This window comes from Kogia breviceps, chromosome 18, assembly GCF_026419965.1.
Source record: "Kogia breviceps isolate mKogBre1 chromosome 18, mKogBre1 haplotype 1, whole genome shotgun sequence".
Lineage (NCBI taxonomy): Eukaryota > Metazoa > Chordata > Mammalia > Artiodactyla > Physeteridae > Kogia > Kogia breviceps.
In genome coordinates, this window is record NC_081327.1 from 40,018,903 (window position 1) to 40,046,699 (window position 27,797).

Here is a 27,797-nt window from a genome sequence, read left to right on the forward strand (position 1 = left end):
GTAACAGTGGACAAACTGTGTGAAGGCTTCGGCTGGTTTGTGGTGTCCATGCAGACGGGTCTCCCAGAAAAATCGGTATCGTCAGGGGCCTTGGGACTGTGAACCAGGCAATCAGCAACTTGGACTGAATGTTAGTGGCCCGAAGCTGTTAGGGCATTTGGTCTCCATCCCATGCCTGGGCTAACCCCCACTGCCACCAGGAACCAGAGCACCCCCTACCAGAGTTGTTTCAGTGGCCACATAGCTTTTTAAAATTTTTAAGTATAGGGCCTTCCCTGGTGGTCCAGTGGTTGGGACTCTGCACTTCCATTGCAGGGGGCCCGGGTTCGATCCCTGGTCAGGGAACTAGGATCTTGCAAGCCACACAGCCGTTCCACCCCCACCGCCCAAAACAATTTTTTTTAAAGTATAATAGAAAATCTCTTCATAGAACAGCAAGCAGTTTTATCTGTATCTTCAACATAGCTTTTCTGTTCTAATTGTATATATTCAAATTGTTTAAGTAGGTTGGTTTTGGTTGGGGAGGGGGCAAGAAAAGTGACATCGTGATGCAGCTAAGGCCGGAAGGAGATTCCTCCATTGGCATAGCCCCATGATACATCCTGTGTGACTCCATTAAATGTGAAACCTTCACACTCTTACTCCACACGGGAGACCGAGCCTCATGGCAGTTCTGGGAGCTGCAGCCTGGCCTGTCACCCTGTGCTAATGGAGCAGGCGGGGCTTATTCCTCATTATGAGCTTTTAGCATTTCCTGAGCGCCCACAGAGTGTCATGCTGTCTAGAACACAGAGACAGTCTTGAACAAGTTGAAGTCCTCTCACCCTCTCATGAGTCACTCACTTGTGGGAGCTGAGTCCCACATGTTCACTTGGTCTCTGATAGCAGTTATGCTTGTTTTGTCACTGCCACACTGATGGCCAGCAGTTACAGAGATGTGTGGCTAGCCTGGCACCCCATCCTAATCTCCAGGCTGATCCTGGTTTCCTCCTCCGCAGCCCCCTGCTTGTCCTCACAGCACTCACTGGACAGGGGCTGATGCCACCAGTGCAGCTGTTGGTCTCAAGACACCCTCCACCTGGGAGCAGCTCGAACCCTTTGGCACTTAATTCCCTCTTGTATTTCTCATTCTTGTCATTCGAAACAGAAAAATCCCAGTGAGGGGGGCTTTCTATCCTTCTGTTCTGGAGTCTTAAGGTTGCCATGGTAAGACTTGGCAAATGTGAGTGTTCCCTGAGTTCCAGCCACTGTTGTGAGCACCTCTGTAAACATTTAATCCTTACACTTCAAGGTAAGTTAATAGCTCCAGCTTACAAAACAGGAACTGGATGCCCAGAAAGATTAAGTGACTTACTTACTTACTCAGTGTCAAACAGCCAGTAAGAGGTGGAGTCAGGACTTGAATTCAGGCAGTGTGCCTTCAGAACCTTCATTCCTGGCTACTTGGCCATGCTGTGTCTGAGAGCTGCTGAGCTTGTACCCTAGAAGCAGTTGGTGGGTTCTGTGTGGTCTCTTGTGAGAGTCTTAACCTGCACTCTCAAGTTGGGAGGCAGCAGAGCAGGATATCCTCTCACCTCTGTTGGCAGGAACTCGGCACCCTCTCTGGCTGAGTCCTGCCCTGTCAGCCCTGGGCTATCGCACCTGGGCTGCTGCTTTAGGGAAGGGGGCTTCCTCCAAGTTGTTACTATTCAGTTTCTACTTTGTCCTAATCTATGGTGGACCTCCGCAAAGGGAGATGAGATTTTGTGGGGGATGGTGGTAGTCAGATGAATGGAAAATGCTCCCAACTGTCTCCAGGCCTCAAGGTGACGAGGGGTAGCTGGAGATGGAAAAGAAACCAAGAGACTGCCCAGTGTCTCTCACCACCTCTCAGTTGTTTCACCTCTGCCTGGCTGAGCTGTGGGCAGGGCAGAGGGCTGTTCCTTATCTCATAGAGTTTATTTAGACTAATGGTAGAAGAAAATTGAATCCCCTCCTGTGAACCCTCCAGAATCTAGGTCCCTGGTCTTTTTTTTTTTAATATTTATTTTTTAAATTTATTTGGTTGCACCGGCTCTATTTTATTTATTTTATTTATTTATTTGGTTGCACCAGGTCTTGGTTGCAGCAGGCGGGCTCCTTGGTTGTGGCATGCACGTGGGATATAGTTCCCTGACCAGGGGTTGCATCCGGGCCTGCTGCACTGGGAGCGTAGAGTCTTAACCACTGCACCACCAGGGAAGTCCCTAGGTCCCTGGTCTTTTATAGGGTATCATGCATTCCATGACCTGATGGCCTCCTAGGCCTCTCTCCTAGTGGTTCCCCCCAAACTCCAGCTCAGGGAGAATGCAGACATGAGAGGACCCCCCCCACATACACTACCTTTGCTCATGAGTCACTCCACTCCTCCCTGCAGCCCTTGGGGCTGGCTGCCCCCTGATTACACCCCCATCTTCTGGCCCTGACCCAGCTTGAACTTGATGAAAGCTAAGGAACCTCTGCCGCAGAGAAGGACGTGGGGCCCATCTGGTGTTTTTTCCACCCTGTCAACAGTTTGTGACTCTCCGACGGGGTGAGGGACTCCAGGTTAGGAGCAATAGGGTCCTCCATGTTTAGGAAGGATCCGATGCTCCTTTCTGAACAGACGCCCCTTGCGTCTTGCATACTGTCCACCTTCCCCGCTGGGCTTTGGAGGGGACGGACCGAGGTGGGCCGCAGAGATTCCCCGAGTGGGCAGCGCCCCCTGGTGCTCGCAGCGGGGACTGTGGCACGGGGTGGAAGTAGTGGGGTAGGAACCGAAAGAGGCACGCAATACGCGAGACCCTCCCGGCCACACCTCTCCCTTCCCTCCCCAGGTCTGCCCTAACGGAGTAGCTCCTGAGCGACGGCGCGGGTGGGCAGCTGGGCTCTGCCCCCCTCCTACACCGTCGTACCCGCGCGACTTCTCCCAGCCTGCGGAGGCCGGGCAGGGCCTGGCAGGAAGCGGCGCTTACCTTCCGCTGCAGGAGGAGCAGGTGGCTGCCGCGCTCGCCGAGGCCCCAGGCTTCCTGTGCTCGCCCGCCGCTACCGTTTCTCGTCGGAGCTCCTTGGGCCACCCGGCCGCCAGGCCGGCCGCATGGCCCAGACCCCCGACGGCATATCCTGCGAGCTGCGAGGTAAGCGCTGGCCCTTGTCGCCTTCTTGGCTGGGAGGAAGCAGAGCGGCCCCAGAAAGCAGAGGCCCACCCAGCGCCTCGTGGCACAGGGCAAGCGGTTCTCTCTGCTCCTCAGGAGGGCTTGGCGGCCCAAATCCACTCCACTCCTTCCTCGCTGGCCCACAGATGAGCCCAGGCCCCCTAGCCCGGTACAGACCGTGGGCATGAATTGACCTCCATGGGAGGACCAGTTGCCCAGCAGGCTGCCCTTTTCCACAGGTGAGATCACCAGGTTCCTGTGGCCCAAGGAGGCAGAGCTGCTGCTGAAAACCTGGCTGCCAGAGCGGGAGGGTGCTGAGCAAGGTCATGTCCTGGTATGGCGGGGGCAGAGGCTGGGAGGGCCACTGGGGCCCTGGCAGAAAGAGGCTCTTGCCCTGCCCAGGGTGTCAGACACTCTCTCCCCGCAGGCACTGCTCCGATGGAGAGCCTACCTGCTCCACACCTGCGTCCCCTTGAGGGTGAGTCCCAGGGCCCAGCTGCCACCCCTTTGCCCTCCAGCAGCTTCCTTGATGAGGGCTGCCTCTGTGGTGGTGTCCTTGCGGGATCTGCCCTTCCAACAGCACTGGGCTCCCGGCAGCAGGCGGGACTGGAGTGTAGGCAGGTCTAGCTCTGAGATCCAGGCTTCACAAAGGACTGGGCTCCCAAGAGGGTGGGGCTCGGGCCTTGGTCCAGGCTCACCCAGGCGCTCCGCAGGTGGACTGCACATTCAGCTACCTGGAGGTCCAGGCCATGGCGCTGCAGGAGGCACCCCCTCAGGTGAGACCCCTAGTGCCCCACCAGGGCCTGCAGTCTGGTCTTCCACTCCTCCCAACCTGCCCCACACTTGGAGCCCAGCCCCTGCCCCACCCACCCCAGGTCACCTTTGAGCTGGAGTCCCTGCCTGAACTGGTCCTGGAATTTCCTGGTGTGGCTGCCCTGGAACAGCTGGCCCAGCACATCGCTGCTGCCATCAGGAAGGTCTTCCCTTGCTCGACCCTTGGGTGAGGCCCAGCAACTGAGGGGGCTGGCAGGGAAGGAGGGCAGCGAGGGGTGCTCTTGATGGCGCAGTGGGTGACCTCACTCCCAGGGCCTAGAAGTCCCTTGCCCACTTCTCCATGTCCCTCCTCAGGAAACTATTCCGGAGGCCCACACCCGCCTCCATGCTGGCTCGGCTGGAGAGAAGCAGCCCCTCAGAGGCCACCTTGCCCAGCAGACCCTGTGGTAAGGGCCAAGGTGGGGCTGCACAGGGCTTCCAGCCTACTCCCTCCTGCATCCTGACCCCAGGATTTGGAGGTCTCGCAAACTGAACAGAGCCACTCAAGGCACAGCCACTACCCAGCTTCGGGCTGATCTTCCTCCACCTCTGACCTTTTGTCTCTCTCTTTCCCCAACCCCTGCCCCATCACACCCCTGGCACCAACTCAGGTGGCTTTTCGGAGACATATGAGGCTCTGTGTGACTACAATGGCTTCCCTTTCCGAGAGGAGATTCAGTGGGTGAGAGTAGGGCCCTCTCTGGGGGCTCTGGAGACAGCTGATCCCCCATGTGGTTTGAGTCCCTCCCTATGCCTTGTGTCCCAAGTAAGTTGGAGGTACTTTCTTCCCACCCAGGATGTGGACACCATCTACCATCGTCAGGGCTGCCGCCATTTCAGCCTAGGCGACTTCAGCCATCTAGGAAGTCGGTGAGTGGCCTGCAAGGTCTGTGAAGAGAGGAAGATTCCATGACCCACATTCCTGGGCATTAGCCTCTCCATGGAGCAGGGATGCTGGTCCTAGGATCTGGCTGGAGGGCCCTGAGCTCTGCCCCTGCCCTTTCTTCCACCCAGGGACCTGGCCTTGAGTGTGGCCGCCCTGTCTTACAACCTGTGGTTCCGGTGCCTCTCCTGCGTGGACATGAAGCTGGTGAGAGCATAGGTGCAGCGGCGACGGAGGGGGGCTTGGCCTGGGGGACCAGGGTGCAGCCCACTGAGCGCCCCCCACCCTCTGGTTCTCAGAGCCTTGAAGTCTTGGAACAGATTCTGCACATGATGAGTCAGTCATCCCACCTGGAGGAGCTGGTGCTGGAGACCTGTGGCCTGAGGGGGTAGGGGGGACAGGGTAGGGATTGGGGAGGGGAGTCTGGGGGCTTGGGATGGAGAGACTAGTGGCCTGGGGAGGAGCTGGGAATCCAGGGTCAGAGCCTCACACCTGGGGTCTGGTCCCCAGAGACTTTGTCCGGAGACTGGCCCAGGCCCTGGCAGGGCACACGAGCTCCGGGTTGCGGGAGCTCAGCCTGGCGGGGAACGTGCTGGATGACCGAGGTACAGCTGAGCCTGGGGAACCCCCTGGGGCTGGCGCTGGAGGAGGTGAGACTCACATGGCTGCCCCCATCCCCCAGGTGTGGCTGCACTCAGCAGACACCTAGAGCATCATCCTGGAGCCCTGAGGAGACTCACCCTGGCGCAGACTGGGTTGACGCCGCGAGGTAGGCGGGCTGAGGATGGCTGGGGGAGGTGGAGCTGGGAGGTGGGGCAGCCTGATTGTGAGCCCCCTCCTCCACCACCAGGAATGAGGGCTCTGGGCCGGGCGCTGGCTTTCAATGCAGCGTTTGACTCTGCCCTAACCCACTTGGACCTTTCCGGGAATCCCGGGGCACTGGGGGCCTCGGAGGACAATGGGGTGAGTGGCCATCCTTAGGGCGGTGATTGGGGGCGCCGCAGGCAGTGGGGTGTCAGAAAGCTTTTGGTGGGTGATCCCTGACTCCCTCCTTCCCATCTCCATCCTCCCACCAGGGCCTCTATAGTTTCCTGAGCCGTCCTAATGTTCTGACGTTCCTGAATCTCGCAGGCACTGACACCGCCCTGGACACTGTGAGGGGGTGGTCAATGGGGGTGGATGCTTTGTCGGGCTGGCCGGGCCTGAGGCCCAAGGGTCGACTGGAGGGCAGGGCGGGAAGGGGCTCAGTCCCCCGGCCAGTGTAGCCCACACGCTCCTCCCGCAGCTCTTTGCCTCGCTGTCCCGCGGCTGCTGCGCCAGCCTCACCCACCTCGACGCTTCGAGGAACGTGTTCTCCCGCACGTAAGGGGGCGGGGCGGGGCGGGGCGGGGGTGGGGCTCTGCCGGGAGCCGCCTCCCCGCGCCAGGAAGCCCACTACTCCCGCTCTCCCGCCGCAGGAAGTCCAGGGCTGCGCCCGACGCGCTGCAGCTCTTCCTCAGCCGCGCCGGGACGCTTCGGCACCTGTGCCTGGCGGGCTGCAAGCTGCCTCCCGACGCGCTCAGGTCAGTGTCCCTGCCCACGGCCAGGCCCCCGTCTGTGCGGCCACCACCCAGGCCTGGCCTCCAGCACCTCACCCCGCTCGTATCGTACCCATGACCCCCCCTGGCATCCTGGCCCTTCCTTTTTGCTATTTGCGCTCTAGGGCCCCTGTTTCCAGCTCCCGCCACCCCCTGTGACATTCCCTCCCAGGGCGCTTTTGGAAGGCCTCGCGCTCAACACGCACATGGACGACCTGCATCTGGACCTCAGCGCTTGTGAGGTGAGCGCCCGGCCCGGAGACGAGAGCGGGCAGTGGGCCCACACATCGGCTGTGGGGCTGGGGCTGCAAGGCGGAAGCGCCGGGCAGTTTGGGGCCTGATCCTCCCCACCTGTGGCCTGTTGGCCTGAGCGCGTTCCATCTTCCACCTTCAGCTGCGCTCCGCCGGCGCTCAGGTGATTCAAGACTTAGTGTGCGACGCTGGCGCAGTGAGCTCCCTGGATCTGGCGGATAATGGTGAGGTCGCCCAGAAACCCATCCTCCCACCATCCACCAAATTCCCACCCCTCCCACTCCCGCATCCTCGCCTTGTGCCTGACCTGAGCCACCCCCAGGCTTCGGCTCAGACATGGTGACTCTGGTGCTGGCCATCGGGAGGAGTCGGTCCCTGCGACACGTGGCGCTTGGAAGGAACTTCAACGTCCGGTGCAAGTGAGCCCCCATCTCACTCCTGGGCCTCCCAACAGCACCCCACCACCCGGGTCTCCCGCCAACCGCTGCCCCTGCCCACAGGGAGACCCTGGACGACGTCCTGCACCGGATTGTTCAGCTCATGCAGGATGACGACTGTGTGAGTTCACGGAACCATGCGGGATCCTCAGGCAATGGACCCCTGTGGCCCCTCTTACTCCTGCTCCCTGACCTGCCTTGCTTGCTGACCCCTGACTCCAACCACAAATGGCTTTCTCTTAACCCCAGCCCCTGCAGTCTCTGTCCGTGGCTGAGTCGCGACTGAAACTGGGCGCCAGCGTCCTGCTCCGGGCCCTGGGCGCCAATCCTAACCTGACAGCCCTGGATATCAGTGGCAACGCCATGGGGGACACCGGCGCCAAGATGCTGGCCAAGGCGCTTCGGGTCAACACGAGGCTCCGGTGGGCGGGGTCAGAGGGATGGGACCAATGGGGGAGGAGGGCGTGTATGGAGGGGCTTAACTGGGCTAAGGGGCAGAGCTGAACGAAGCAGAGCAAGTGGAGCGCAGGGGTGCTCCAGACGAATGGAAAGGCAAGCGGGGTTGGGTGGGGCCTTGCAGAGCCGGGCCGCCCCCGACTGAACCCTGGCCCGGCCCAGGTCTGTGGTCTGGGACAGGAACCACACGTCTGCTCTGGGCCTGCTGGACGTGGCACAGGCCCTGGAGCAGAACCGCAGCCTGAAGGCCATGCCTCTGCCACTGAACGATGTGGCCCAGGCACAGCGCAGCCGCCCTGAACTGACAGCACGTGCCGTGCACCAGGTGGGGGTTCCCTCTCTTCCCCGCCCTCCTCTGTGCCTTGGCCCCACCCCCCACCACTTCTCAATATCCCTTGTGTCCAGATCCAAGCCTGTCTCCTGCGGAACAACCGCGCAGACCACGCTTCTACTGACTGCACCTCCCGCCTGAAGCCATCAGGTCTGGGGTCAGACCCCTCCGAACAGGTCAGAATCCCCTCCCTCGATGTTGAGCACACACAGAAGGTAGGGCATGGGGAGAGCTGTGGCAGCTGAGAGTCTCCGTAAGTCTGAGGCTCTGACTTTCCTGGGGCCATGGTGCCTGAATCCTGCTGTCCCAGACAAGTCCCTTTCCTTGATCTGCAGAGGAGCCAAAGGCTCTTGAAATAGTTCCCCCAAATAACAGGCCTAGTTGCTTTTTTTAAAGCATTTTTTCCCCTTTCTTTTAATTTTGAACTTTTAAACTTACAGAAAATTTACAAGACTAGCACACAGAACTTTTTTTGTCCTGAGCTATTTAAGAGTATGTTGGGGCTTCCCTGGTGGCGCAGTGGTTGAGAATCCGCCTGCCGATGCAGGGGACACGGGTTCGTGCCCCGGTCCGGGAAGATCCCACATGCCGCGGAGCGGCTGGGCCCGTGAGCCATGGCCGCTGAGCCTGAGCGTCCGGAGCCTGTGCTCCGCAACGGGAGAGGCCACAACAGTGAGAGGCCCGCGTACTGAAAAAAAAAAAAAAAAAAAAAAAAAAAAGAGTATGTTGCCAGCAATATGCCCTGTCACCTATGCAAATACTTTACGGTGTGTATTTCCTACAAACCTTTTATTTTTATTTTTATTTTTTTATTTTCTGGCTGCTCTGCACAGCTTGCAGGATCTTAGTTCCCGGACCAGGGGTTGACCCCGGGCCTGCTGCAGTGGAAGTGTGGAGTCCTAACCACTGGACTGCAGGGAATTCCCTTAAAGCATTTAAATAGGCTCCCCTGTTAAAGACAGGAGGTATTTTTAAATCTTCAATCATTTCTCTCCACCCCCAACTGTAGCCCCACCTGTGACATCCCATTCACGGGGCTTCCCTCCCCTCTCCACTGACGTTTGTTGTGGCCAAACTCAGAGACCCTTTTTCTGGCTTCATCTCCCTCCAGTACCTTGTCTTGGTGAGATGTTCCCCATCCATCCATTCGCAATTCCCAATTCTCTCCCAAGCTCCAGAGCCCAGGCATCGTGACCCAGACATCCTGCAGGGGCTTCACATTCTGTGTCTTCAAGTGATCTCATCATCTCCCACATCTCTCTCTTCTCTCTACCCTGGAGCCCAGTCTCACTGGTGCCCACACCCACCAAGTACTGTGGACAGAGCTTCAGTCCATGTCTCTCTTGGCTACACCGAAGCCCCCACAGACCTCCTTGGTTCTGCCTCTTGACTGACTCTCTCAAACACACCACTCTTTACTCCCACCCCAGCTATCCTTCTCTCCCCCTGGTCCTTCCTCCACGGCTCCTCACTCCCAATTCTCTTCATCCCTCAATCTGTCCTCTAGCTGGATGATGAACAGACTGAGCTTCTAAAACACTGACATGACTAACAGCTCTTTTCCTTCCTATTCTGGACACTTAGGAAGTACATATAAAATACCTACAATGAACTAAAGGAGACATTGCTCTCCCTCCTTGAACAGATAGGGTCCCTAAGTGGCCGTCCTGATGGTATCAGTTTCAGGACCTCACTCACCCTGTTGGAGACCTTGGGAAGGAGGCAGTCAGGGGATGGGGAGGGGACCAGGCTGAGACTGATTCCTCTTGCCCTCCAGGAAGTGAATGAACTGTGTCAGTCGGTGCAGGAGCATGTGGAGTTGCTGGGCTGTGGGGCTGGGCCCCAGGGTGAAGCTGCTGTGCACCAGGCCGAGGATGCCATCCAAAACGCTAACTTCTCTCTCAGTGTGAGCGCCCCCTCCCTCCCACTACGAGGACCCTCCCCCTCTTAGGTGTCAATTTGCAACTCCTTTTCCTCCTTGGCCTCCAGATTCTCCCCATTCTACATGAGGCTGGGAGCTCCCCAAGCCACCAATGGCAGCTGCGGCAGAAGCTGGAGGGCCTCCTGGGACAGGTGGGCGAGGTCTGCCGCCGGGACATTCAGGTGAGATAGTGCCCTTGCCCCAGCCCTACCTCCATATTCAGGCTTGACCCCCTTCCATAGGCTTGCCTGTGATATCCACTGAGTCAATGGTCTGTGAGGGTTGGAGCCTCAAGCCAATTGGTCTGGTCCCCAGCCACACCCTCACCATGCTCTGACCTTTGCCCAGGACTTCACTCAGACCACACTGGACACCACAAGGAGCCTCTGCCCACAGATGCTGCAGGGACCCAGGTGGAGGGAGCAGCTAGAGGGGGTCCTGGGAGGCTCAAGGGGTCTCCCAGAGCTGCTCCCAGAGCACCTGCTGCAAGATGCCTTCACGAGGCTCAGGTAGGCTGGATAGGGCTGGGCTGGGTTGGGCTGGGTAGAGACAGCACACTAACCCTTGCCCTCTGTTGCCCTCAGGGACATGCGCCTGTCAGTCACAGGGACCTTGGCAGAGAGCATTGTGGCTCAGGCTGTGGCGGGTCTGAGTGCAGCCCGGGATCGGCTGGTGAGCAGGAACTGTGTGCTTACACACACACACACGCATATACACACACACACACAGTGACCTGACCACTGCCTTGCAGGGGTTCTGTAATATCTTCTGGGGTCAGATAGCCCAGGGGTATTTCAGGGTTCCCTTTGCACTGATACGACTATGGCTGAGGCCCTGCCTCCCATCTTTGGGGTGCCTGGTACTGCAGGTGGAGAGTCTGGCTCAACAGGCAACAGAGGCAATGCCCCCTGTCATACCGGCACTAGATGGAGGTGAGCCCAGCCCCCTTGGGCCTGGGGAATTGGAAGGTTTTTTCTTCCCTGAGGAGGAGAAAGAAAAGGAGAATGAAGAGGAGCAGAAGGTAGGTGGTCCTAGAACTCTGGGCCTAGAACCCTAGATCTTCCCATCTTGTTCTGGAGTGTGGAAGGAGGGGAGGCAGCTCCCTGCCACCCCAGGCTGAGTTTGTGTCTTCCCCACCAGGATGACAGTCCTCCACAGAAGTGGCCTGAATCCAACCGCTGTCTTCACCTGGTCCCCTCCATTCACAGTAAGTCAGGGCCCAGGGGAAGAGAGCTACTCAGGTTGGACTGAAGTTCCATTAGACCTGGACACCTGGGCACATACATTCACCCCTGTCCCGGGAACTCCCTGACCCTTTGAGTGGGCTGGGCCAGGACCCCTGTGCAACGTGCAAAGTTGGGGTCCGCTGTGGTCAGTTGGCACAGGGTGGGACCTGAGCAGACCAGGGCCGGGACACAGTCTCCTCTCACCTCCCCGCCCCCCCCACCCCTTTCCTACCCCCAGGATGCGCATGCTTGGCGGCGCCGCGCTCAGCACCACGGACAGCGGCGGCGGGGGAGGGGCAGGTGGGGGGCGGGCAGCGTAGCTGGGCCCCTCCCCGCGCCCTGGGCGGGTCCCCTGCCGCCCTAGCGCCGCCGCCGCCACCTCCCTGGGCTTGGCGCTCGGTGCTCTTCTGGTGCTCTCCCCTCAGGTGCTGCTGAGGAACCAGAGCCGGAGCCCGAGCTGGCGGCTCCGGGGGAAGATGCAGAGCCGCAGGCGGGGCCATCCGCTCGCGGCTCTCCGAGCCCCGCCGCCCCTGGGCCCCCAGCCGGCCCGTTGCCTCGCATGGACCTGCCACCCGCCGGGCAGCCCCTGCGCCATCCGACCCGGGCCCGGCCGCGGCCACGGCGCCAGCACCACCACCGCCCGCCGCCGGGGGGCCCCCAGGTGAGCGCCCTACCCCCACTCCAGAGCTCGTGGAATTGGGGGTCGCGAGTGGCCCGTTCGCGCCTTACTGGTATGGCCGGCAGGGAGGTGGGTTGCCCAAGACCACCTGGTCATAATGCCGAGTTCTGGCTTCTTTCTGGCCAACCCCCCACCCCATACTCATGCGGGGTCACGAGTGTGTGGATTTCGTTGGGGGAGCGCTTGGGTGTAGGACTCTGCCTCAGGTTGGCCGCTGTATGGGGGGGTAGATGTGCGAGAGGGGGGCGTCTGTCTTACCCTCCCTCCCCCGGGGTTAATGAAAGATGCTGGGCCCCTGGCTGTGGGGACGATCCTGCGTTTACTGCACGTCCGGTGCGGGTGTGTGTGTGGCGCGGGCAGTGGGCACGGGGCCAGAGGCGGGGAGGAGCCGGCTTGAGGCCCCCCAGAGGGTCTGACGCAGCAGCAGGCGCCGCTGAGCCGGCAGCAGGCTGGGTGGGGTGGGGTGGAGGGTACTGCAGGGAACTGTTTGGAGCAGAGGGGGTGGCAAGTGGGAACGTGTGACCCAGCGGGTGCGTGGGCTCTAGCCCGCTGGTGACCAGGTGGTTCAGGGTGTTTAGGATACTCTGGGACAAGCATGGGTGTGAACTGGGTATGTCCAGGGCCAACTACAGGCGCGAGGGGTACGTGAAACCAGCATCTCTGCCCACCAGCTGGACAGTGGAGAGCTTGTGTCAGCAGCCCTATAGGGTCACTGCAGCTCCCAAGTCCTGGAGTTGCCCAGAGCCTGCCGCTGGACAAGGAAGGTGGAGAGAAGTCACAGTTACACTCAGCCTGGAGCCTTAACCCTGTGGTGTTCCTCAGGTGCCCCCGGCCCTGCCGCAGGAAGGGAATGGGCTCAGTGCCCGTGTGGACGAGGGCGTGGAGGAATTCTTCTCCAAAAGGGTGATCCATCAGGATCGCCTGTGAGTAAGGGTCAATTGCAAGGGGTGGGAGAGGGTGGAATGCTCCATGGGCCTTCCCACTTACTGCTGGCTGTCCCCACAGCTGGGCCCCCGAGGATGACCCGGCAGCCGAGGGGGGTACCACCCCTGTCCCCCGTACACTTCGAAAGAAGCTGGGCACTCTCTTTGCCTTCAAGAAGCCTCGTTCAACACGTGGGTCACGGCCTGATCTAGAGACCAGCCCTGGGGCAGCTCCCCGCTCTCGAAAAACCACACTTGGGGACTTGATTCGGCCACCAGCCCGTCCTGGCCGTGGTGAGGAGGCTGGTGGGGCTGAGGGGGGCACCAGCAGCCCTGACCCTACCCGCAGGAGTCGGCCTCGATACACTCGGGAAAGCAAGGCCTACTCCATGATACTGCTACCTGCTGAGGAGGAGACAACATTGGGTGCCAGACCTGACAAGGTGAGGCCTGGTGACAGGGAGCGAAGGCTCTACAGGAACAGTGAGGGCAGTGGGCTGTCTCCCCACTCGGGTATCTCTGTCCCCAGCAGCAGCCCCTGGAGCGGGGAGACACAGAGCTGGCCCCAACCTTTGAACAGCGAGTACAAGTGATGCTGCAGAGGATCGGCGTGAGCAGAGGCAGCGGGAGTGCCGAAGGCAAGAGGAAGCAAGTGAGCTGGGAAGGGACACAGGTGGGAAGTGGGGAGGCAGGTGACACGTAGCTCCTTTTATGTGGGTGATTTATGTGACCAGGAGGAGACTCATGACACACAGACAGGTCTGTCGATTCTTTCCCCTCCCCACAAAAGTCATCAGAGTCAACCTTTCTTCTCTCTTGGCTTCTACCCTAACCCAGGCCACTGATACCTCCTCCTTGAAGGGGATGGTCCTTTCTCTGCAGATCTAACAGAAATCTGGCTTTGCCATCTGCATTTGAAATAACAAATCCTCCAGGGGCTTCTCAAGACATTGCCCTGACTCCTGATCCTGCCTCAAGGCCCAGTGGGGTCTCAGCCCCGGTCACTTTCACCTCACTGCTCTCAACCCCGGTTCATCTCAGAGCCTCTACACAGGTTCCTCTGTCTGGAACTCCTCCCTGCCTCACTTCCAGCCTCTCATTCCCACCCATGGGCTACACCAGGTCCCTCTTCACCCATCCCTGTATTTCCCTGTGGGCCTTCCTTGACTCTCTCCCACAGCCCCCCTGCTAATGCCACTCTCTGATCACAGTTCCTAATAAGAACCACCACCCTACGGACTATCCCTTTAATAACTTCAGGAAAATAAGAAACACAAATGAAGTGAAACTCAGCTTGAATTTAGAAACATTAAGGTATAGAAAGTGAATCAAAGAAATTACTTTGTGTGTCTGTGCTTGCATATGTTTCTGTGTGTTAACTGTCCACCATCATAGACTGAGCTCCAAGAGGACCAGGACTGGGTTTGCCATGTTCTTGCCCAGCCCACGGTGGGCATTTAGTGACGGTTATAACAAGAATGAATAAAAGGACAAGGCTAGCACAAGGGTGGGACAGGATCAAGCTTAACTTCCCTATTTCCTACAGAGCAAAGATGGAGAGATCAAGAAGGCTGGCTCGGATGGTAAGTGGGACCCTGGGCTAGGGCAGTACATTTTGGGGGAGGAGGAGATAGCCCCCAGGGGGTTTGCTCTCCTTGGCACAAGAGTGGGAATAGCCATGTTTTTCTTCCCCTCACTAAGCCTAAGCCCCCAGCCCTGCCTTTGCAGGTGACATTATGGACAGTTCCACAGAGGCCCCTCCCATCTCGATCAAGTCCCGCACCCACTCTGTGTCTGCTGGTGAGTGAGGGCCACTGTGTATGTTGGGGGTCATGCAGGAACAGGCTGGAGGGGATCAGACCATTGGTCAGGCTCACCTCCGACACCTGGCCCAGGTCTTGGCTGACACCTTTCTCCCTGCAGACCCTTCATGCAGACCTGGTCCAGGGGGCCAGGGGCCCGAGTCTGCCACCTGGAAGACACTAGGGCAGCAGCTGAATGCAGAGCTCAGAGGCCGTGGTTGGGGTCAACAGGATGGTCCAGGCCCCCCCTCCCCTTGTCCCAGCCCAAGCCCCCGAAGAGCCAGCCCCTCCCCAGACAGCCTGGGCCTCCCAGAGGATTCTTGCTTAGGCTCCAGGAATGAAGGTAAGCAGGTACCCTAGCCCCTACCCAATACTGGGCTAGGGCCTGGAGGAGTCCCTGCTGGGAACTCAGCTCCTCTGGGGACCCTGAAGGTGGGAGGCAAGGGCTGGAGGAGGGGCAGCTGTTGGGACCATACCCTGATACCCTGGCCTCCCCCAGATGGCCAGCTGAGGCCGAGGCCTCTCTTGGCGGGGCGACGAGCAGTGTCTGTGCATGAGGACCAGCTGCAGGCCCCTGTTGGTGAGGGGAGACACTTCCATGTGTGCTTGAGTGCAGGAGGAGATGTGGGAGGGTGGGCTCTCTTCGAGGCTCTGGTCCTCGGAGGGGGCCACCAGTGGCGTGAGGGGTTGAGAAATCAGGGAGCCAGAGGCCAGGAGCAAGGGTCTGAGAAGCCCTTCCTACTAGCCCTGGCTCTACCTGCACAAGAGCACTCTCTGCCAGGGGTGGGAGGATGCCGGGGGAGGGGGAGGCTCTGAAGGCAAGTGTGCGTGGGGGTCGAGGACAGGCAGCAAGCCCTTAGCAACCCTCCCCAAGTCTTTCTGTATCCCTCAGAACGGCCCCTGCGGCTGCAGCGCTCCCCTGTCCTCAAGCGCAGGCCAAAGCTTGAGGCACCTCCATCTCCAAGCATAGGTAAAGGGGGCTGGAGCCAATTGGGTGGGCAGCAGGACTGCTCAGTCCAGTCCTGACCCCTCCTCTCTCCCCCTCTCCCTGTGCAGGATCTGGCCTCGGAGCCGAGCCTCTACCCCCACAGTCTACAGAGCCCTCGGGCCCTGAGCAGAGCCCACCATCCCCAGCCACAGACCAAAGAGGCGGCGGCCCCAACCCCTGACCTTCTCCTTTCCTGCCGCATGAGATTATTTTATTAAAAAACTTCAAGGAAGCTGGTGTGAAACCCTGTTTATCCACCCCCAGGCACGGACCTGTGCACACATCCTCCCATGTGCTCACATGACCCCTCACACCTGGGTTAGTTCAGCCTCCGGCTGTGGCTCCATCAGAAAGTGCAAGGCCCAGGCCACAAGCTGGGGAGGGAGCCTGGGAAGAGAACCATGGTTGTAGGCCAATGGAGACTGGGACGGGTAACCAAGAGTTGGGGCACCCCCAGGCACTCACCTGGCAGCTTGGACCTGGGCACACAGGGAGGGGCAGGGTGGCTCATACTCATATTGGAAGGCAGAACCGTCACGATGCCTCTTTGTGGGGTCCTGAAGTGGGGGGTATGGTGTCTGGAGAGGGACCAAAAAAGCCCCTAACCTCATCCAAGGCTACCCCCAGCCCAGCCCAGCCCAGCCCAGCCCAGCCCAGCCCAGCCCAGCCCCATTCTACCCTCCAGTTGTAAGGGGTGCTATGCTCACCCAGACAGGGCTGGACTCCAGGGCTCCCTTGGTGGTTCTTGTCCTTGGAGAGTGCTGCCAGGTCTTGGGGGGTAACCCTAGCTCCTTGAACTCCAGACTACGTCTCTGGGCCATGGTTACATGGGCCTGGTGTAGAGTGGGGACATGGCCAAGGGGTGACAGACTTGGGGTGCAGCTCAGGGCTGGGGAGCTGGGTACATGGCTGGGGTGTGGGGAACTGGGGGGCAGGGGGCCATGGGCTGAGCAGATGGCTGACAGGGGCTGGAAGCTGCCCTTCTGCGCTGGGTCTGGAGCAGCCAAGGGCAAGGCAGGCAGAAGGCTGATACTGGCACCACTTTCCTCTGACAGCATGTGGCTGGGTAGGGCAGGGGTTCCTGAGGAGGAAGGGGACTCACCATGAGCGCAGATCTCTCAGCTCAGACTAGCTGAATGACCTGTGAACATAGGCCTGCAGGAACTGTGTTCACCGCCCCCCCCAGCTGTGCACCCTTTCACAGCAACCTGTGTAACCCAGGCATCTAAATGATAGACAGCACCAAGAACATGGGGCCTGAGCACCAGCTTACCTGAGGAACTGGGTGAGGAAGGAGGAGAGGAGATGAGAGTCAGCGACAGGTCCTGTAGAGCCGGGTGTGGTGGGGGTAGCTCAGGGCCTGGCGGTCCGGGGAGGCTTATCAGCACAGGGCACTGGGCATGCAGGCACTCCCCTCTTGACCTCTCCAGTCCTCCTTACCCTGTGACCTCTGACCTGGGCCCAGAGAGCTCAGGATTTGCTGGTCATTCTCAGAGATGTGCAGCCATAGGCTGGGGACAGAGTACACAGCTTCTCCCTGTAGGATAAAAACATTCAGTTTGGCCCTTGCCCAACTCCCCACTCCGACATTTCCCAAGAGAAGCCCCAGACTGACCGTGGCTCTGCAGCGTGAGGCCGCCCAGCGGGTGAGGGGGGGTGCTGTGCAAGGGCCTGCCAGCATCAGACAGCTCTCAGCCAGGCTCACTAGCGCCCCCCGATGCTCCTGGTCCTCCTCTACCTCATCCAGAAGTTGGGACAGTGAAAGGCCTAGGGACAGAGGACCGGGGGATGCGCTGAAGCTCAAAGAAGAGGAACGGGGGTTGCGGGGGGAGAAGGGCTTATTAAGGAAGCAGGGGGGTGATGGCTGGAGAGATCACTCTACAGGGAGTTAGGGCAACTGGCCAACCTCTATAAGTACCTGCACTGGGGGAGGTGGACTCTGAAAGGTGCTCCCTAGAGAAACAGAGGAAACAAGCCTGAGGAAAAATCCTGAAGCCTATCTGATAACACAGATTTGCCATTCCCTGACCGAACCACAACTGACCCAAGAGCCCAACCCCAAACTCACTCCAAGCAGTCATAGAGCTTTTTCCGCACATCCGGGTCCTGGTTGCTGGGAAGGAGAAGTAGTAGGCAGTCGATATAACTAGGAGCCCAAGGCCTGTGCCAACGCCAGCCAGGCCTGGGTGGGGATTACAGCTGGAGGGTGGAGGCATCACTTACCAACCAGTCACCCGTTCCCGGGGCTGCTCCGTGGGCAGGAGGCTGAAGCGGTCCACCTGGAGGTAGAACTCCGAGGGCTGGAAGGGTGAGTTCAAGGACCGGGTCTCAGGAGTTGTCAGGAAGTCGGGCCCAGTAACCCACCCAAGCCAGCCTCACCACTCACCGCGCCTCCCTCGGCGACTTGGACGCGGGCATCGCAGTTTTGCAGTAGCAGCAGCCGGCCTTCTGCCCCTCGAAAGCCGAACTCCTTCTCCTCCCTGCAGCGAGCGCGATCCTCACTAACGCGCTTGCCTGAACACTGCCCCGCCCGCCTGGGGCCCGCCCGCCTGGGGCCCGCCCACTTCGGGCTCAACGCTCGCGCTCTCCCACCGGATTCCAATCTTCCCAGGCTCCGCGGAGCCTCTCTCACCAGTCCGAGGCGTTCAAAGCCTCCCGCGTCACCAAGCATCGGATACTGTGGGTCCCGTCGGACACAAGTAGCGTGGCCCCTTCAAACGTGTCGGGAGCGCGGGACGGGCCCGGGGCCTCGCCCTCCTGCAGTACCTGACGGCGACGACCTGCGTCAAACCCACCGCCCGGGGCCCAGCACTGGTCTCCGGGCCCTGAGAAGGGGGTGGGGACTCACCTTGAGCAGCTGCCCCGCCCGCGGGCTTGAGAGTGCCTCTGACCCTAGAACCAGCTCTCGAATCCAAGGCCGCAGGACCAGACTCCCCAGGCCTGCCATTCCCGCCGCGGTAGCCAGACGAACAACCCCGGCCCGCGTTTCCCGCGGGCGCTGCGGCCCCGCCTCTGCTCGGAAAAGGAAACGTACAGCGGCTGGGCGGGACCTAAGGTCGAGGTCCCGCCCATGAGCGTGCCCGCGCGTGCGCACGAGCGCGTCCTATTCGGGAACTTGTCTGCAGACCCGTGTTGGTTCAACTGTATGCTGCCCTGCTTACTCTTACCCGAGGATCTCTCCAAGCAGCGGCCGGGCGTTTGCGCCGTTCTTCAAGACTCCTGTGGCACTGGGCAGGAAGGGGCCAAGGGCTGGCTCCGATGGAGTGGGAGGGATCTGGGGCCTGAGGTCCGAGTGGGTGGCTCAAAGCCACTTCAACGCCTGTGACCCCAAGGAGTTCAGCAATTATTTGTTGTGACTCAGTTTCCTCATCTACAAAATGCACAGTCTTGTTAGGTCACTGTAAATAAAAATACATAGCATTCACGCTTCCCTGGTGGCGCAGTGGTTAATAATCCGCCTGCCAATGCAGGGGACACGGGTTCGTACCCTGGTCCGGGATCCTACATGCCGCTGAGCAACTAAGCCTGTGCGCCACAACTACTGAGCCCGCGTGCCACAACCACTGGAGCCCGTGCTCCACAACAAGAGAAGCCACCGCAATGGGAAGCCTGCCCACTGCGACGAAAGAGTAGCCCCCGCTTACGGCAACTAGAGAAAACCCGCGCCAAGCAACGAAGACCCAACACATGCAAAAAAATAATTAATTTTAAAAAAGATTAACATGATAAATTTTTTTTTAAGTTCACAGCATTCAACAAATACTTCCCTCTCTCTCCCCTCGCGTTGGCCAAGCCCCTCCCCCAGATTCCCGGGACGCGGGGACCGTAGCGTAATGACGTAGGAGGACGCAAAGATTCTCCCACCCTTATCTCCGTTTCCTAGGAAACGTGGACTCCGCGTTCAACTCCCTGTCGCTGCCCCCTTGACGTCACGATCCGGACAGGAGGGCGGGGCGAGTGCTACCGCCAGGGGCGGGGCGGCGCGGGCCGGCCGGGCTGTGCACCTGCGCCTCGGCGGTCCGCCTGGGGCATCATCCCCGGCCCGCCTGGCCCCGCCATGGCCAGGCCGCAGAGGACTCCGGCACGCAGTCCCGACAGCATCGTCGAGGTGAAGAGCAAAGTAAGGGCCCCTCCAGCCCCGGCTCCGGCCTCAGCCCTAGGCGCTTCCAATTCCCTCATTCTCCCCTTCCTGGCTCCTTGGTCCCCACCACCTTTTTCTCTCCTCCATCCTCCACGTCCCATCCTCCGGCTTTTCTTCTCGCTTTCCCCCATCCATCCTCCTTCCTTCTACTGCCGGCCTCAAGAGTCCCTCGGTGTCCTGGGTACCTGGAGGGAGGGGAGAAGACCTTGGACAGCGTCCCTTGTACTGGGTGCAAGGCTGCAGCTGTTGTGAAGCCCCCCTGTCTTTCTCACCCCTGCCACCTTCGGACCTGTGGTGAGAAAGGGCACGGACTCCATCCTAACCCCTCCCCGCCCCCACCCCCACCCCGGCCTCCAGTTTGATGCCGAGTTCCGACGCTTCGCGCTGCCCCGCGCTTCGGTGAGCGGCTTCCAAGAGTTCTCTCGGTTGCTGCGTGCGGTACACCAGATCCCGGGCCTGGACGTGCTGCTTGGCTATACGGATGCTCACGGCAACCTACTGCCCCTCACCAACGACGACAGCCTGCACCGGGCCCTGGCCAGTGGGCCCCCGCCGCTGCGCCTGCTAGTGCAGAAGCGGGGTGAGGAGGATGGGGTACAGTGGGCAGCCTCTGTGGGGTAGGGTGACAGGGCAAGTCTACAAGGGTTAGTCCATGCCCAGTGTGCCCAGGCTTCACCCTCTGCAGTCCCTGCCCTTGGCCTGACCTCCAAGTGGCAGCAAATAGCTACAGTGCCCCCTTCCTCAGGCCTTGGCCTGATGGAAAAGGGCCCAAATGGGAAAGCAGGGTCTCTGATCTCAGCGTCCCCCTCTCCTGCAGCAGAAGCTGATTCCAGTGGCCTGGCCTTTGCCTCCAACTCCCTGCAGCGGCGCAAGAAAGGGCTCCTACTTCGGCCAGTGGCACCCCTGCGCACGCGGCCACCCCTGCTAATCAGCCTGCCACAAGATTTCCGCCAGGTTTCTTCAGTCATAGATGTGGACCTACTGCCTGAGACCCACCGACGGGTGCGGCTGCATAAGCATGGTTCCGACCGCCCCCTGGGTTTCTACATCCGAGATGGCATGAGTGTGCGCGTAGCTCCCCAGGGCCTGGAACGGGTTCCAGGCATCTTCATCTCCCGCCTGGTACGAGGGGGCCTGGCTGAGAGTACAGGGCTGCTGGCAGTCAGTGATGAGATCCTCGAGGTCAATGGCATTGAGGTAGCTGGGAAGACCTTGGACCAAGTGACGGACATGATGGTCGCAAACAGCCACAACCTCATTGTCACCGTCAAGCCAGCCAATCAGCGCAATAATGTGGTGCGTGGGGCATCTGGGCGTCTGACAGGGCCTCCTTCTGCTGGGCCTGGGCCTGCTGAGCCTGATAGCGACGATGACAGCAGTGATCTGATCATTGAGAACCGCGAGCCTCCCTGTTCCAATGGGCTGTCTCAGGGGCCTCCATGCTGGGACCTGCGCCCAAGCCACCTACTTCCTGATGCCCGCAGCTCTCTGCCCTCCCTGGATGATCAGGAGCAGGCCAGCTCTGGCTGGGGGAGTAGCATTCAAGGAGATGGTAGTGGCTTCAGCCTCTGACAGGCAAAGATGCAGCCCCTTGCCCTTCCAGGCCACCGGGACATGGCAGGGACTTCCCCAGTGGGGTTTTTTAGCTTGCTCAAGGGGCTCTCAGTCTGGGGAACATTAAAGGTTTTCTACAAATGCAGTTATGGTCCTTCTGTTTCCCAGGCCTAGCCTCCTCCTTGATCCCACAATCTTGCCTTCTGGCCTGGACATGAGGCAGGAGTGGAGGAGTGATAAGGGCAGCAGAGAAACCTTCCTGTAGTCAAGCAGCAGGAGGGACACCAGGCTTGGCATTTCTAGGGTAAGAAAAGCTCTTATGGAAACAAACCTCACTGTGTACAAAAGGTTTAATTTTGACAAAGGGGTTAAGAGGCTGGGATGGCCCTTCCACAGCCACCAGTGACTGGGAAGAGTGCTCTGGGGATACTGCCCACCGCACTGCGCCTGTCTTCGAACTCCACTCTATGATGGAGCCCAGTCCTGCCCTTTACAACCATGCAGCGATCCTCAGTGAGACCCCTGACTCTATCCCCATAAAAGGGCTCAGGCATCCATCTTCACAAAGACCTTGGGGCGGGAAAAGATCTTGATGGCCTCCTCTACCTGCACCAGCTTCCGGTCCAGCTCAGCACGATGGCTCTGAGCTCTCAGTGAATCTGCCCCAGCAGGCAGCAGCACCAGCTCACGCAGCAGCTGGCTCTGGCCTACAGGGGCCCCAGGAACAGTAAGTGCGGGGCAGGGGTGCATGGTCCCCAGTGGGTTCCCCATCCAGCTCCCTTTGGCCACATACTCACTCTGGAGCAGATTGCTCAGTGTCTCCAGCCGCTGGTTCTCAGGCATGCAAGTGTGGCCAGGGGGCATGGCCGGGTCTGGCTGGCTGTGCTGACGGACCTCAGCCTCCTGCCGCCACAGATCCCTGCGCTCCAACAAGCTGCGATGCAACAGACTCAGGATTGATGATCCCAAGGCAGATGTTGGCTCCCACCCACCATAAGCGTCCCTTACCCCGGGTGTTGGGCAGTAGGACCTACTAATGGGGCACGTGACCCTTCTGTGTGGCGTTGTAGTGCTCCAGGGCCTGCCGTTGCTGCTCCAGCACCTGTGCCAGGACTTGCAGCGAGCGAGAATGACGCCGGGGGGCCCTCTTGGCAGTGCGAGCATTGTGGGTAATGAAGTCCACACTTGGGCCTGGGCCCTGCAGGACATGGCAAGCATGATGAAGTAGACAGCACTGTGTTGTACCCCTGAACCTCCCCAGGATCCCTGCCCTACCTCCCAGCCCTCACACATCCTCTCACCTTAGCATTGGGACCTGGTTGGGTTAGCTGGGGACTGGGGACACGGGGTGGTGGGAACCCAGGGCCGCAACGGGAATGTGCGCGCAGGAAGTGGGCAGGCTCTGTCCCAGAGGCAGGGCCGGGCTCCTGTAGGCCAAGGCATAGCAGAGGGATCAGTCAGGCTGAGGTCAGGGTCTCAAGCCATAAGACCAAGTCTCTGCCCTTCCTGCCTTTCAGGATCTTTCTCTATCACCAGTCCTCTGGGACTGGACTCCTTCGTCTTGAAGGAGCACTTCTCCTCATCAGCATTTAAACATGTGTGTTTCTCACATCTTAAAGAAAACAAACACCCCTCCTTCTATCTCAGTCCTGGCTTCAGCCACCGTTTCTTTTTTCTTTCCTTCCTAGCCAAGATTTCTGGCTCTGTCCCCACTAAGGTCACCAACAGCTGGTCTCCAAGCCCTCAAATCCAGGGTCACTTCCCTGGTCTCATCGTCCTCAGCCAGATCCTCAATAACTCCTGGGTCTCACTCCTGACATCCACACCTGATTCTCCATCTGCTTGCTGGACACATTCCCACTCCCTGCGAGTCCCACAAATGCTTCTGATTCAACACATCCACATATGACCTTATTGTCTTTTCTCTCAATCCTGCCTCTCTGTCTCAGACCCGTGGATAGAGAAGTGGTGCCACTATCTACCCAAGACAGAATCCTACCACCATACATACCCCTGCCCCCGCCCTTCCCATTGTCCTTAGAAATAAAGGTAAGAAGTGGATTATGTGGCCCTTTATGATGTGGGTACAGGTGACTTCTTGGCCTAACCTCACGCTCTTCTTCCCTCACAGTGAATTGAACAGCATCCCCACTGCGCACACTCCCTCTGGTCTTAGGACTTCTATCCGTGAGGTTCCATCTCTATAAAATGTTCTCCTCCATCCTCTCCTGGCCTAATTCCTACCTGCCCCTCAGAATCACCCAGCCATCATCACTTCTGAGAAAGCCCCCCAGCCCCACTCTGCAGCAGAACCAGCTATCTCTTAGTCCCCTGTTACCTTAGTCCCCTGCGGTTTTCCTCCCTCCTCATAACTCAGATCAGAGTATAACTGCCAAAAAGATGGGCAATACTTCTGGCTGCCTGAGGCAGGTACCTGCAGCTGGGCCTTGACATGGGACTCCACTTTGTCATACTTGGGTGCGCGCCAGAGAGCCTTCAGGGGCCTGGACTGGTCCTGCTCCCGGCTGTGCTCCTGTGCACGGAAGCGCCTCTGGATCGCCCTTATCCGCCTCAGGTTCTCCTTCTCATGGTCTTTAGGGTCCCTCCCTGGGGAAAAGATGTTGCCAGGCTCTGCCCTACATACAGCCCATGCAATCCAACTCACAACAGTGAACACACAGGCTCACACCCTGCCTCCCACAGAAAGATCTCCCTGACATCTCCATCTAAGTCCACCTCGTCACCTTGTTCCCTTCCTCACACAGTAATTATCTTCTTCTATTCCTGATGATTTTCTACATTTTTTATTGCGAAGTATACCATTAATCATCTTGCATATCATATTCACCACTTCACTTGTTTATTGTCTCTCATCTTGATTCGATGATGCTCTTCTCCAACCTTGTTTTCCTAGCACCTATAGGGCCTGGCACACAGTAGACACTCAAGAAACAACCTTTCTTTCCATTGATGCATGAATTCATGAAGCTGAGCTATGGGTTTTCTGGGGGATACCTCATCTAGTCCTTTCCTGCGAGGAAGAAGAGAGGACTTTTATAGTCGGGGAAACTAACACTCAGAGAGGTAAAGCCTGAGCCTTCCTCAGGGAAGGAGAAGCAGCTGCTTTTGATCTCAGCTTTGACTTCAGACTCGCCTCGTCCCTTCTGTCCAGAACTTACTCTTGGGAGAGGCCCCTGGGCCTAGGGAGATACCACCGAGCTGCAGCAGCACGCCACCCACGCCGCGCCGGCCACGCTCCAGGATTTCTCGGGCTCCGGAACCGATGCGGGGGCCGCGGGGAGGGGAGGCGTCTAGGTCGGGGTCCGGAGTCAGCAGGCCCAACTTCAGCGCGCTTCCCTCAAGGCGCCCTTGGGCTGAGAGGCCAGACGGGGCGGAGCGCGGAGTTCAGTGGTGGAGCTGGGCCCGACCCTTGCTCTGGCTTCGCCAGGGTGAGGCACCCCACAACTCACCCGAGGCCGGCCGCCGGTAGTAGTACGGACAGAGCGTAGGGTCTGGGGGGATGGGCCCCGAGATGCGGGACGGACCCTCGCACATGCCGCCGTCGTCCTTCTGCAACAGTGCACCGAGGCCTGCCGGGCTACGCATCTCCGGCCCCGAACCCCCTTCCTCAGCCCAGCACCTCCTTCCTGGACCCGGGCCCTGACCCCAGCTGTGCCGCCATGCCTGCGTTCCCGGCCCTCGCCCCGCCTCCCGACCCTGGACTGCGCTCGCCACCTCCGCTCTCAGCCCACTTCCCTGCCCCGTTGGCAGCCCCTTACCCGAGCAGGGGACTCACCCGAGCAGTTTCACCGCCCACTGCCGCCACCCGACCTCTTTGCTGTTGCCAGGTAACAATGGTTTCCGTCCCTGAGGTCAGGGGCCAATGCCCCTTGGCGCAAAGCCTTCTGGGGCTTGTAGTTCCAGCTGAGGGTGGGGCCAGACCGGCTGCCAGTTGCCCTTCGCAACCCGGCCCTTCTCCGGGGTCAGCTCACGGTCTACCAGTCTAGGGTCCGCCCTCCACCTCCCACCCGCCATGTCCCACAAGCAACCGTCGAGGATGCGCGGATCATCCGCAGCCATGGCCTCAGCAGGGGCTGAGAAGCAGCCAGGGGCCCAAGACGGAACAGCCTTGGGGCAGTCACAGCTTACGGAGGTGCCTGGTGGCCATGTGCAGAATTCTGAGGTGACCATTAGGCTGTCTAGCCTTCAAACACTTGGCCACAGAGCTTTAGGAAACCAGCTTCTGTGCAATGACCCTCTAACTGCCAGGACAGGCTCCACAGGCTGGGAGGGGCATGGGCTGGTGCCCTTCATCCATATTTGGTATTTAATGGCTGATCCCTGTATCCTTTGCCTGGCCATGGTGACCAGTTACCTATGTGTCACCTCTAGTGTCCAGTTATGGGAAACCGGTGCCTGGTGCCAGCCCATGAAGCCTGCCAAACCGGGGGTGAAGACAAGTGTCCAACAGGGCCAGTCTCAGAGCCCAAGATCCAGGAGGAAAGACTCAAGCTGGAGGAAGAGAGGCACAAGCTGGAGGTGCAGGCACTAGAAGAGAGAGGCCCCAGGCCTATGGCCTCCATTGTGAGGACCAGTCAGGGTCTGAAGAGGAAGCCGGTCAAGTGAGGGGGCTTTCAGAGGGAAGAAGCTGAAGGGGTGGGGAGGTGGAATGGGGGTGGATTCCATAGGATTCCTAAATCGGGCATTCCTGCAGTGTACATACTTATCCCCTGCCACCACCATCACTCCTGCCCTCTTCTGTCCCTCAAGAGCTCTAACGTAGAGAACATCCAGAGAGGGAGTCTCAAAGCCTTGTAAGGGACTGAACTCATGAGCTCTTGGCCCCTGTCCAGCCCCGGGCCTCACTGACCAGGAAAGGGACAAGAATCTGGGCCTGGGGTGGCAGGCAGACAGGGCTATTCCCTAGGACAGGGCACAGGAGCCAAGGCTGGAAGCTGGCTCCTCAGGCCTTCTTGTCCCCTAGGCTCCCAGGACCTAGCCACCAAGCCCATCCTAGGGCTGAAGCTGAGCTGCCACAGGGGATGCCGCTGCAGAGGGAGGAGCGGGAGAGTAGCCAGAGTGAGCCCTCACCATCTGCCAAACAGCACAAAAAAGCCAAGAAGCGCAAGAGTGTGGGAACCCCAGTACTCCCCGTGGTGGCCAGCACAGTGTCTGCTCCTTCAGGGACCTTAGGACTGCAGCGTGAGTGGCATTCCTCGGGCCTTCCCTTTATCCCCCACCTGCTGGACCCCTGACATGGCACAGCTTGGCGCTCCAGCCCCTGCCCTGCCCCGGGTCCTTGCAGGAAAGGCCCAGCGCCTGCGGCCCCTGTACCACTACATCAACTATTGCAACCCTGAGCTGAACCAGGCAGGGGAAGGGGACAGGGAGGCCAAGGCTGAGGTAAAGCCTGAGTCGGAGCTGGCCCTCGTCCCCGAGGAGACGGGTGTGGAGCAACTGCAGGCCTTGCTGCCCTCGGCAGGTGAGCTGGGCTCAGGCCTCACTTTACCCTGCCCCAATATGTTCACGACCCCCACCTACACTCTGGTTCCCCTGGGAGAGGAAGCTGGCGAGGAGCCTGGTTGTTTGCCCAGCCTGGGGGTCAGCGGTTGCCTCAAGGCTGAGATGGTCAAGTCAACTCAGGTGGACATCAACAAGATGCCAAGTGTCTGCGCTGCCCCACTTGTACTCCCACTCTCTCCTCAGTACAAGTGACCGTCCTGCCCCACTGGGGGCTCCCCTTCTCCCAAGCCTGAACCAGAGCAGCAGTCTATGGCCCTAGCCACTCAGGTGGAAGAGGGGATTCTGCCCCTACCCCTACTTGGGACCTTGGGCGTGCTAAAAATAAACGTTTTTCCTTTTCTCAGACTGTGATTCCCCAAATAAGATGCCTGAAGAGGGAGAGGCTGGGAAGAAGGGTGGAGGATTCCCCAGTACAGTGAACTGGATTGCCCAAGAACTTGACAGAAATATAGATTCCTGGGCATTACCCCAGACCTAATTGAATCAGAATCTGCAGGGGTGGGGCCTGGTTCTGTACATTTAAAACCTCCTCAGATAAACCTGAAGGTCAGACAAGATGACAGTGGGGATGGAAAGGCGGGTGGTAAGGAGGAACTTGGGGAAGAGAAAGGAAAAGGACTGTCAGGTCATGGGAAGCGGGTGCTTGGCCTTGCTCCCTGTCTCCCAGGGAAGGGGCCTGCATTGATGGGACCTTGAGGGGACCAACACTTGGAATCCTCCTTCTGAGGTGGCAGAGTTCATTTGCCTGTCCCAAGAGGGGCAGCTCTCACAGCTGGACCAGACTATGCCCCCAGAGTGGCCCCTGGTGACGGAGGAATTGGTGCCTTTTTCTGGCAGGCAAGGGGTGGTGGTGGAGGTGAATGTTCTCTTTGGACCCCTGTGGCTGAGCCACTGGATGACTGCGGCATCTCATCCTCAGGTGTCTCTGGGAAGAGGGTGCCAGTGCTGGCCATTTTGGAAGGCCCCTATCCTGCTGCCTCCTGGTCCTCTTGCATGTCCCTCAGACATCATAAACACAGGGAATTCCAGATTAAATGGATTTCTCCTCCCTCCAACCTGCTTTTCCTCCTGTTTCTCATCTACACAATTGTTCAAGCCAAAATCCTGATATCACCCCGGACCCCATCCTATTCTTTGCT

At 59.2% G+C, this 27,797-nt stretch overlaps 5 protein-coding genes and 1 non-coding gene across 14 annotated transcripts; 4 read left to right on the top strand and 2 right to left on the bottom strand.

The window, feature by feature from the left end:
* Nucleotides 1-272: 272 nt before the first annotated feature.
* On the top strand, nt 273-345 carry TRNAG-UCC (transfer RNA glycine (anticodon UCC)). Its single transcript has one exon. It is a non-coding gene; the product is annotated as a tRNA-Gly (tRNA).
* A 2,676-nt stretch (nt 346-3,021) lies between these two features.
* On the top strand, nt 3,022-15,672 carry CARMIL2 (capping protein regulator and myosin 1 linker 2). The gene is given in 39 exon segments (XM_059044934.2): nt 3,022-3,134; nt 3,392-3,486; nt 3,580-3,630; nt 3,866-3,928; nt 4,028-4,152; nt 4,281-4,372; nt 4,577-4,647; nt 4,762-4,835; nt 4,980-5,055; nt 5,148-5,236; nt 5,359-5,453; nt 5,531-5,617; nt 5,699-5,811; nt 5,925-6,090; nt 6,093-6,210; nt 6,306-6,410; nt 6,598-6,667; nt 6,820-6,901; nt 7,000-7,096; nt 7,178-7,235; nt 7,364-7,536; nt 7,733-7,895; nt 7,976-8,077; nt 9,679-9,807; nt 9,891-10,004; nt 10,171-10,331; nt 10,407-10,494; nt 10,691-10,843; nt 10,963-11,029; nt 11,474-11,709; nt 12,550-12,650; nt 12,733-13,093; nt 13,180-13,302; nt 14,197-14,233; nt 14,379-14,450; nt 14,574-14,795; nt 14,952-15,032; nt 15,345-15,422; nt 15,509-15,672. Coding segments are annotated over 39 exon segments (4,341 nt in total). The 5' UTR covers nt 3,022-3,094; the 3' UTR covers nt 15,622-15,672.
* On the bottom strand, nt 15,630-18,697 carry ACD (ACD shelterin complex subunit and telomerase recruitment factor). 2 transcript variants are annotated; one of them, XM_059044886.2, is made up of 13 exons: nt 18,608-18,697; nt 18,289-18,452; nt 18,073-18,206; nt 17,827-17,920; nt 17,664-17,740; nt 17,509-17,553; nt 17,359-17,393; nt 17,056-17,207; nt 16,881-16,977; nt 16,714-16,800; nt 16,148-16,521; nt 15,906-15,997; nt 15,630-15,827 (listed from the first exon to the last, which is right to left on the bottom strand). In XM_059044886.2, exons 2-13 carry the CDS (start codon nt 18,385-18,387, stop codon nt 15,749-15,751), a joined length of 1,365 nt encoding a protein of 454 aa, XP_058900869.1. In that variant the 5' UTR covers nt 18,388-18,452; nt 18,608-18,697; the 3' UTR covers nt 15,630-15,748. The 2 variants fall into 2 exon arrangements, with proteins under 2 accessions (XP_058900869.1, XP_066874399.1); XM_067018298.1 differs by having other exon boundaries at nt 15,906-16,018.
* Nucleotides 18,689-25,016, bottom strand: ENKD1 (enkurin domain containing 1). Of its 7 annotated transcripts, none has more exons than XM_067018302.1 (8): nt 24,606-24,904; nt 24,315-24,509; nt 23,570-23,742; nt 22,437-22,562; nt 22,170-22,333; nt 21,933-22,069; nt 19,652-19,766; nt 18,689-18,759 (listed from the first exon to the last, which is right to left on the bottom strand). In XM_067018302.1, the coding sequence occupies exons 1-8, from the start codon at nt 24,739-24,741 to the stop codon at nt 18,753-18,755; spliced, it is 1,053 nt and encodes a 350-aa protein (XP_066874403.1). In that variant the 5' UTR covers nt 24,742-24,904; the 3' UTR covers nt 18,689-18,752. The 7 variants fall into 7 exon arrangements, with proteins under 7 accessions (XP_066874403.1, XP_066874405.1, XP_066874404.1 ...); XM_067018304.1 differs by lacking the exon at nt 18,689-18,759 and adding an exon at nt 24,915-24,975 and having other exon boundaries at nt 19,349-19,766; nt 24,606-24,705; XM_067018303.1 differs by lacking the exon at nt 18,689-18,759 and adding an exon at nt 24,932-25,016 and having other exon boundaries at nt 19,351-19,766; nt 24,606-24,705.
* Nucleotides 19,377-21,280, top strand: PARD6A (par-6 family cell polarity regulator alpha). Of its 2 annotated transcripts, none has more exons than XM_059044906.2 (3): nt 19,377-19,560; nt 19,939-20,161; nt 20,402-21,280. In XM_059044906.2, the coding sequence occupies exons 1-3, from the start codon at nt 19,498-19,500 to the stop codon at nt 21,151-21,153; spliced, it is 1,038 nt and encodes a 345-aa protein (XP_058900889.1). In that variant the 5' UTR covers nt 19,377-19,497; the 3' UTR covers nt 21,154-21,280. The 2 variants fall into 2 exon arrangements, with proteins under 2 accessions (XP_058900889.1, XP_066874407.1); XM_067018306.1 differs by having other exon boundaries at nt 19,386-19,560; nt 20,399-21,280.
* A 197-nt stretch (nt 25,017-25,213) lies between the features above and the next one.
* Nucleotides 25,214-26,850, top strand: C18H16orf86 (chromosome 18 C16orf86 homolog). Its single transcript, XM_059044908.1, has 5 exons — nt 25,214-25,318; nt 25,528-25,757; nt 25,906-25,914; nt 26,120-26,337; nt 26,441-26,850. The coding sequence occupies exons 1-5, from the start codon at nt 25,214-25,216 to the stop codon at nt 26,848-26,850; spliced, it is 972 nt and encodes a 323-aa protein (XP_058900891.1).
* Nucleotides 26,851-27,797: the final 947 nt, after the last annotated feature.

Bases quoted from the DNA above. Each gene is read 5' to 3' on its own strand.
- ACD (XM_067018298.1), bottom strand. From the start codon at position 18,387: ATGGCAGGCCTGGGGAGTCTGGTCCTGCGGCCTTGGATTCGAGAGCTG. The intron at 18,207-18,288 runs GTGAGTCCCCAC...CGTCGCCGTCAG, and splicing joins GGGCGGGGCAGCTGCTCAAG to GTACTGCAGGAGGGCGAGGC. The intron at 17,554-17,663 runs GTAAGTGATGCC...TCTCCTTCCCAG, and splicing joins CGGGAACGGGTGACTGGTTG to CAACCAGGACCCGGATGTGC.
- PARD6A (XM_067018306.1), top strand. From the start codon at position 19,498: ATGGCCAGGCCGCAGAGGACTCCGGCACGCAGTCCCGACAGCATCGTC. The intron at 19,561-19,938 runs GTAAGGGCCCCT...CCCGGCCTCCAG, and splicing joins TCGTCGAGGTGAAGAGCAAA to TTTGATGCCGAGTTCCGACG. The intron at 20,162-20,398 runs GTGAGGAGGATG...CCTCTCCTGCAG, and splicing joins CCTGCTAGTGCAGAAGCGGG to CAGAAGCTGATTCCAGTGGC.
- ENKD1 (XM_067018300.1), bottom strand. From the start codon at position 24,741: ATGCGTAGCCCGGCAGGCCTCGGTGCACTGTTGCAGAAGGACGACGGC. The intron at 24,510-24,605 runs GTGAGTTGTGGG...CTGGCCTCTCAG, and splicing joins CTACCGGCGGCCGGCCTCGG to CCCAAGGGCGCCTTGAGGGA. The intron at 22,070-22,169 runs GTAGGTCCTACT...GTTGCATCGCAG, and splicing joins AAGGGTCACGTGCCCCATTA to CTTGTTGGAGCGCAGGGATC.
- C18H16orf86 (XM_059044908.1), top strand. From the start codon at position 25,214: ATGGCCTCAGCAGGGGCTGAGAAGCAGCCAGGGGCCCAAGACGGAACA. The intron at 25,319-25,527 runs GTGACCATTAGG...TGTCACCTCTAG, and splicing joins GCCATGTGCAGAATTCTGAG to TGTCCAGTTATGGGAAACCG. The intron at 26,338-26,440 runs GTGAGTGGCATT...GGGTCCTTGCAG, and splicing joins AGGGACCTTAGGACTGCAGC to GAAAGGCCCAGCGCCTGCGG.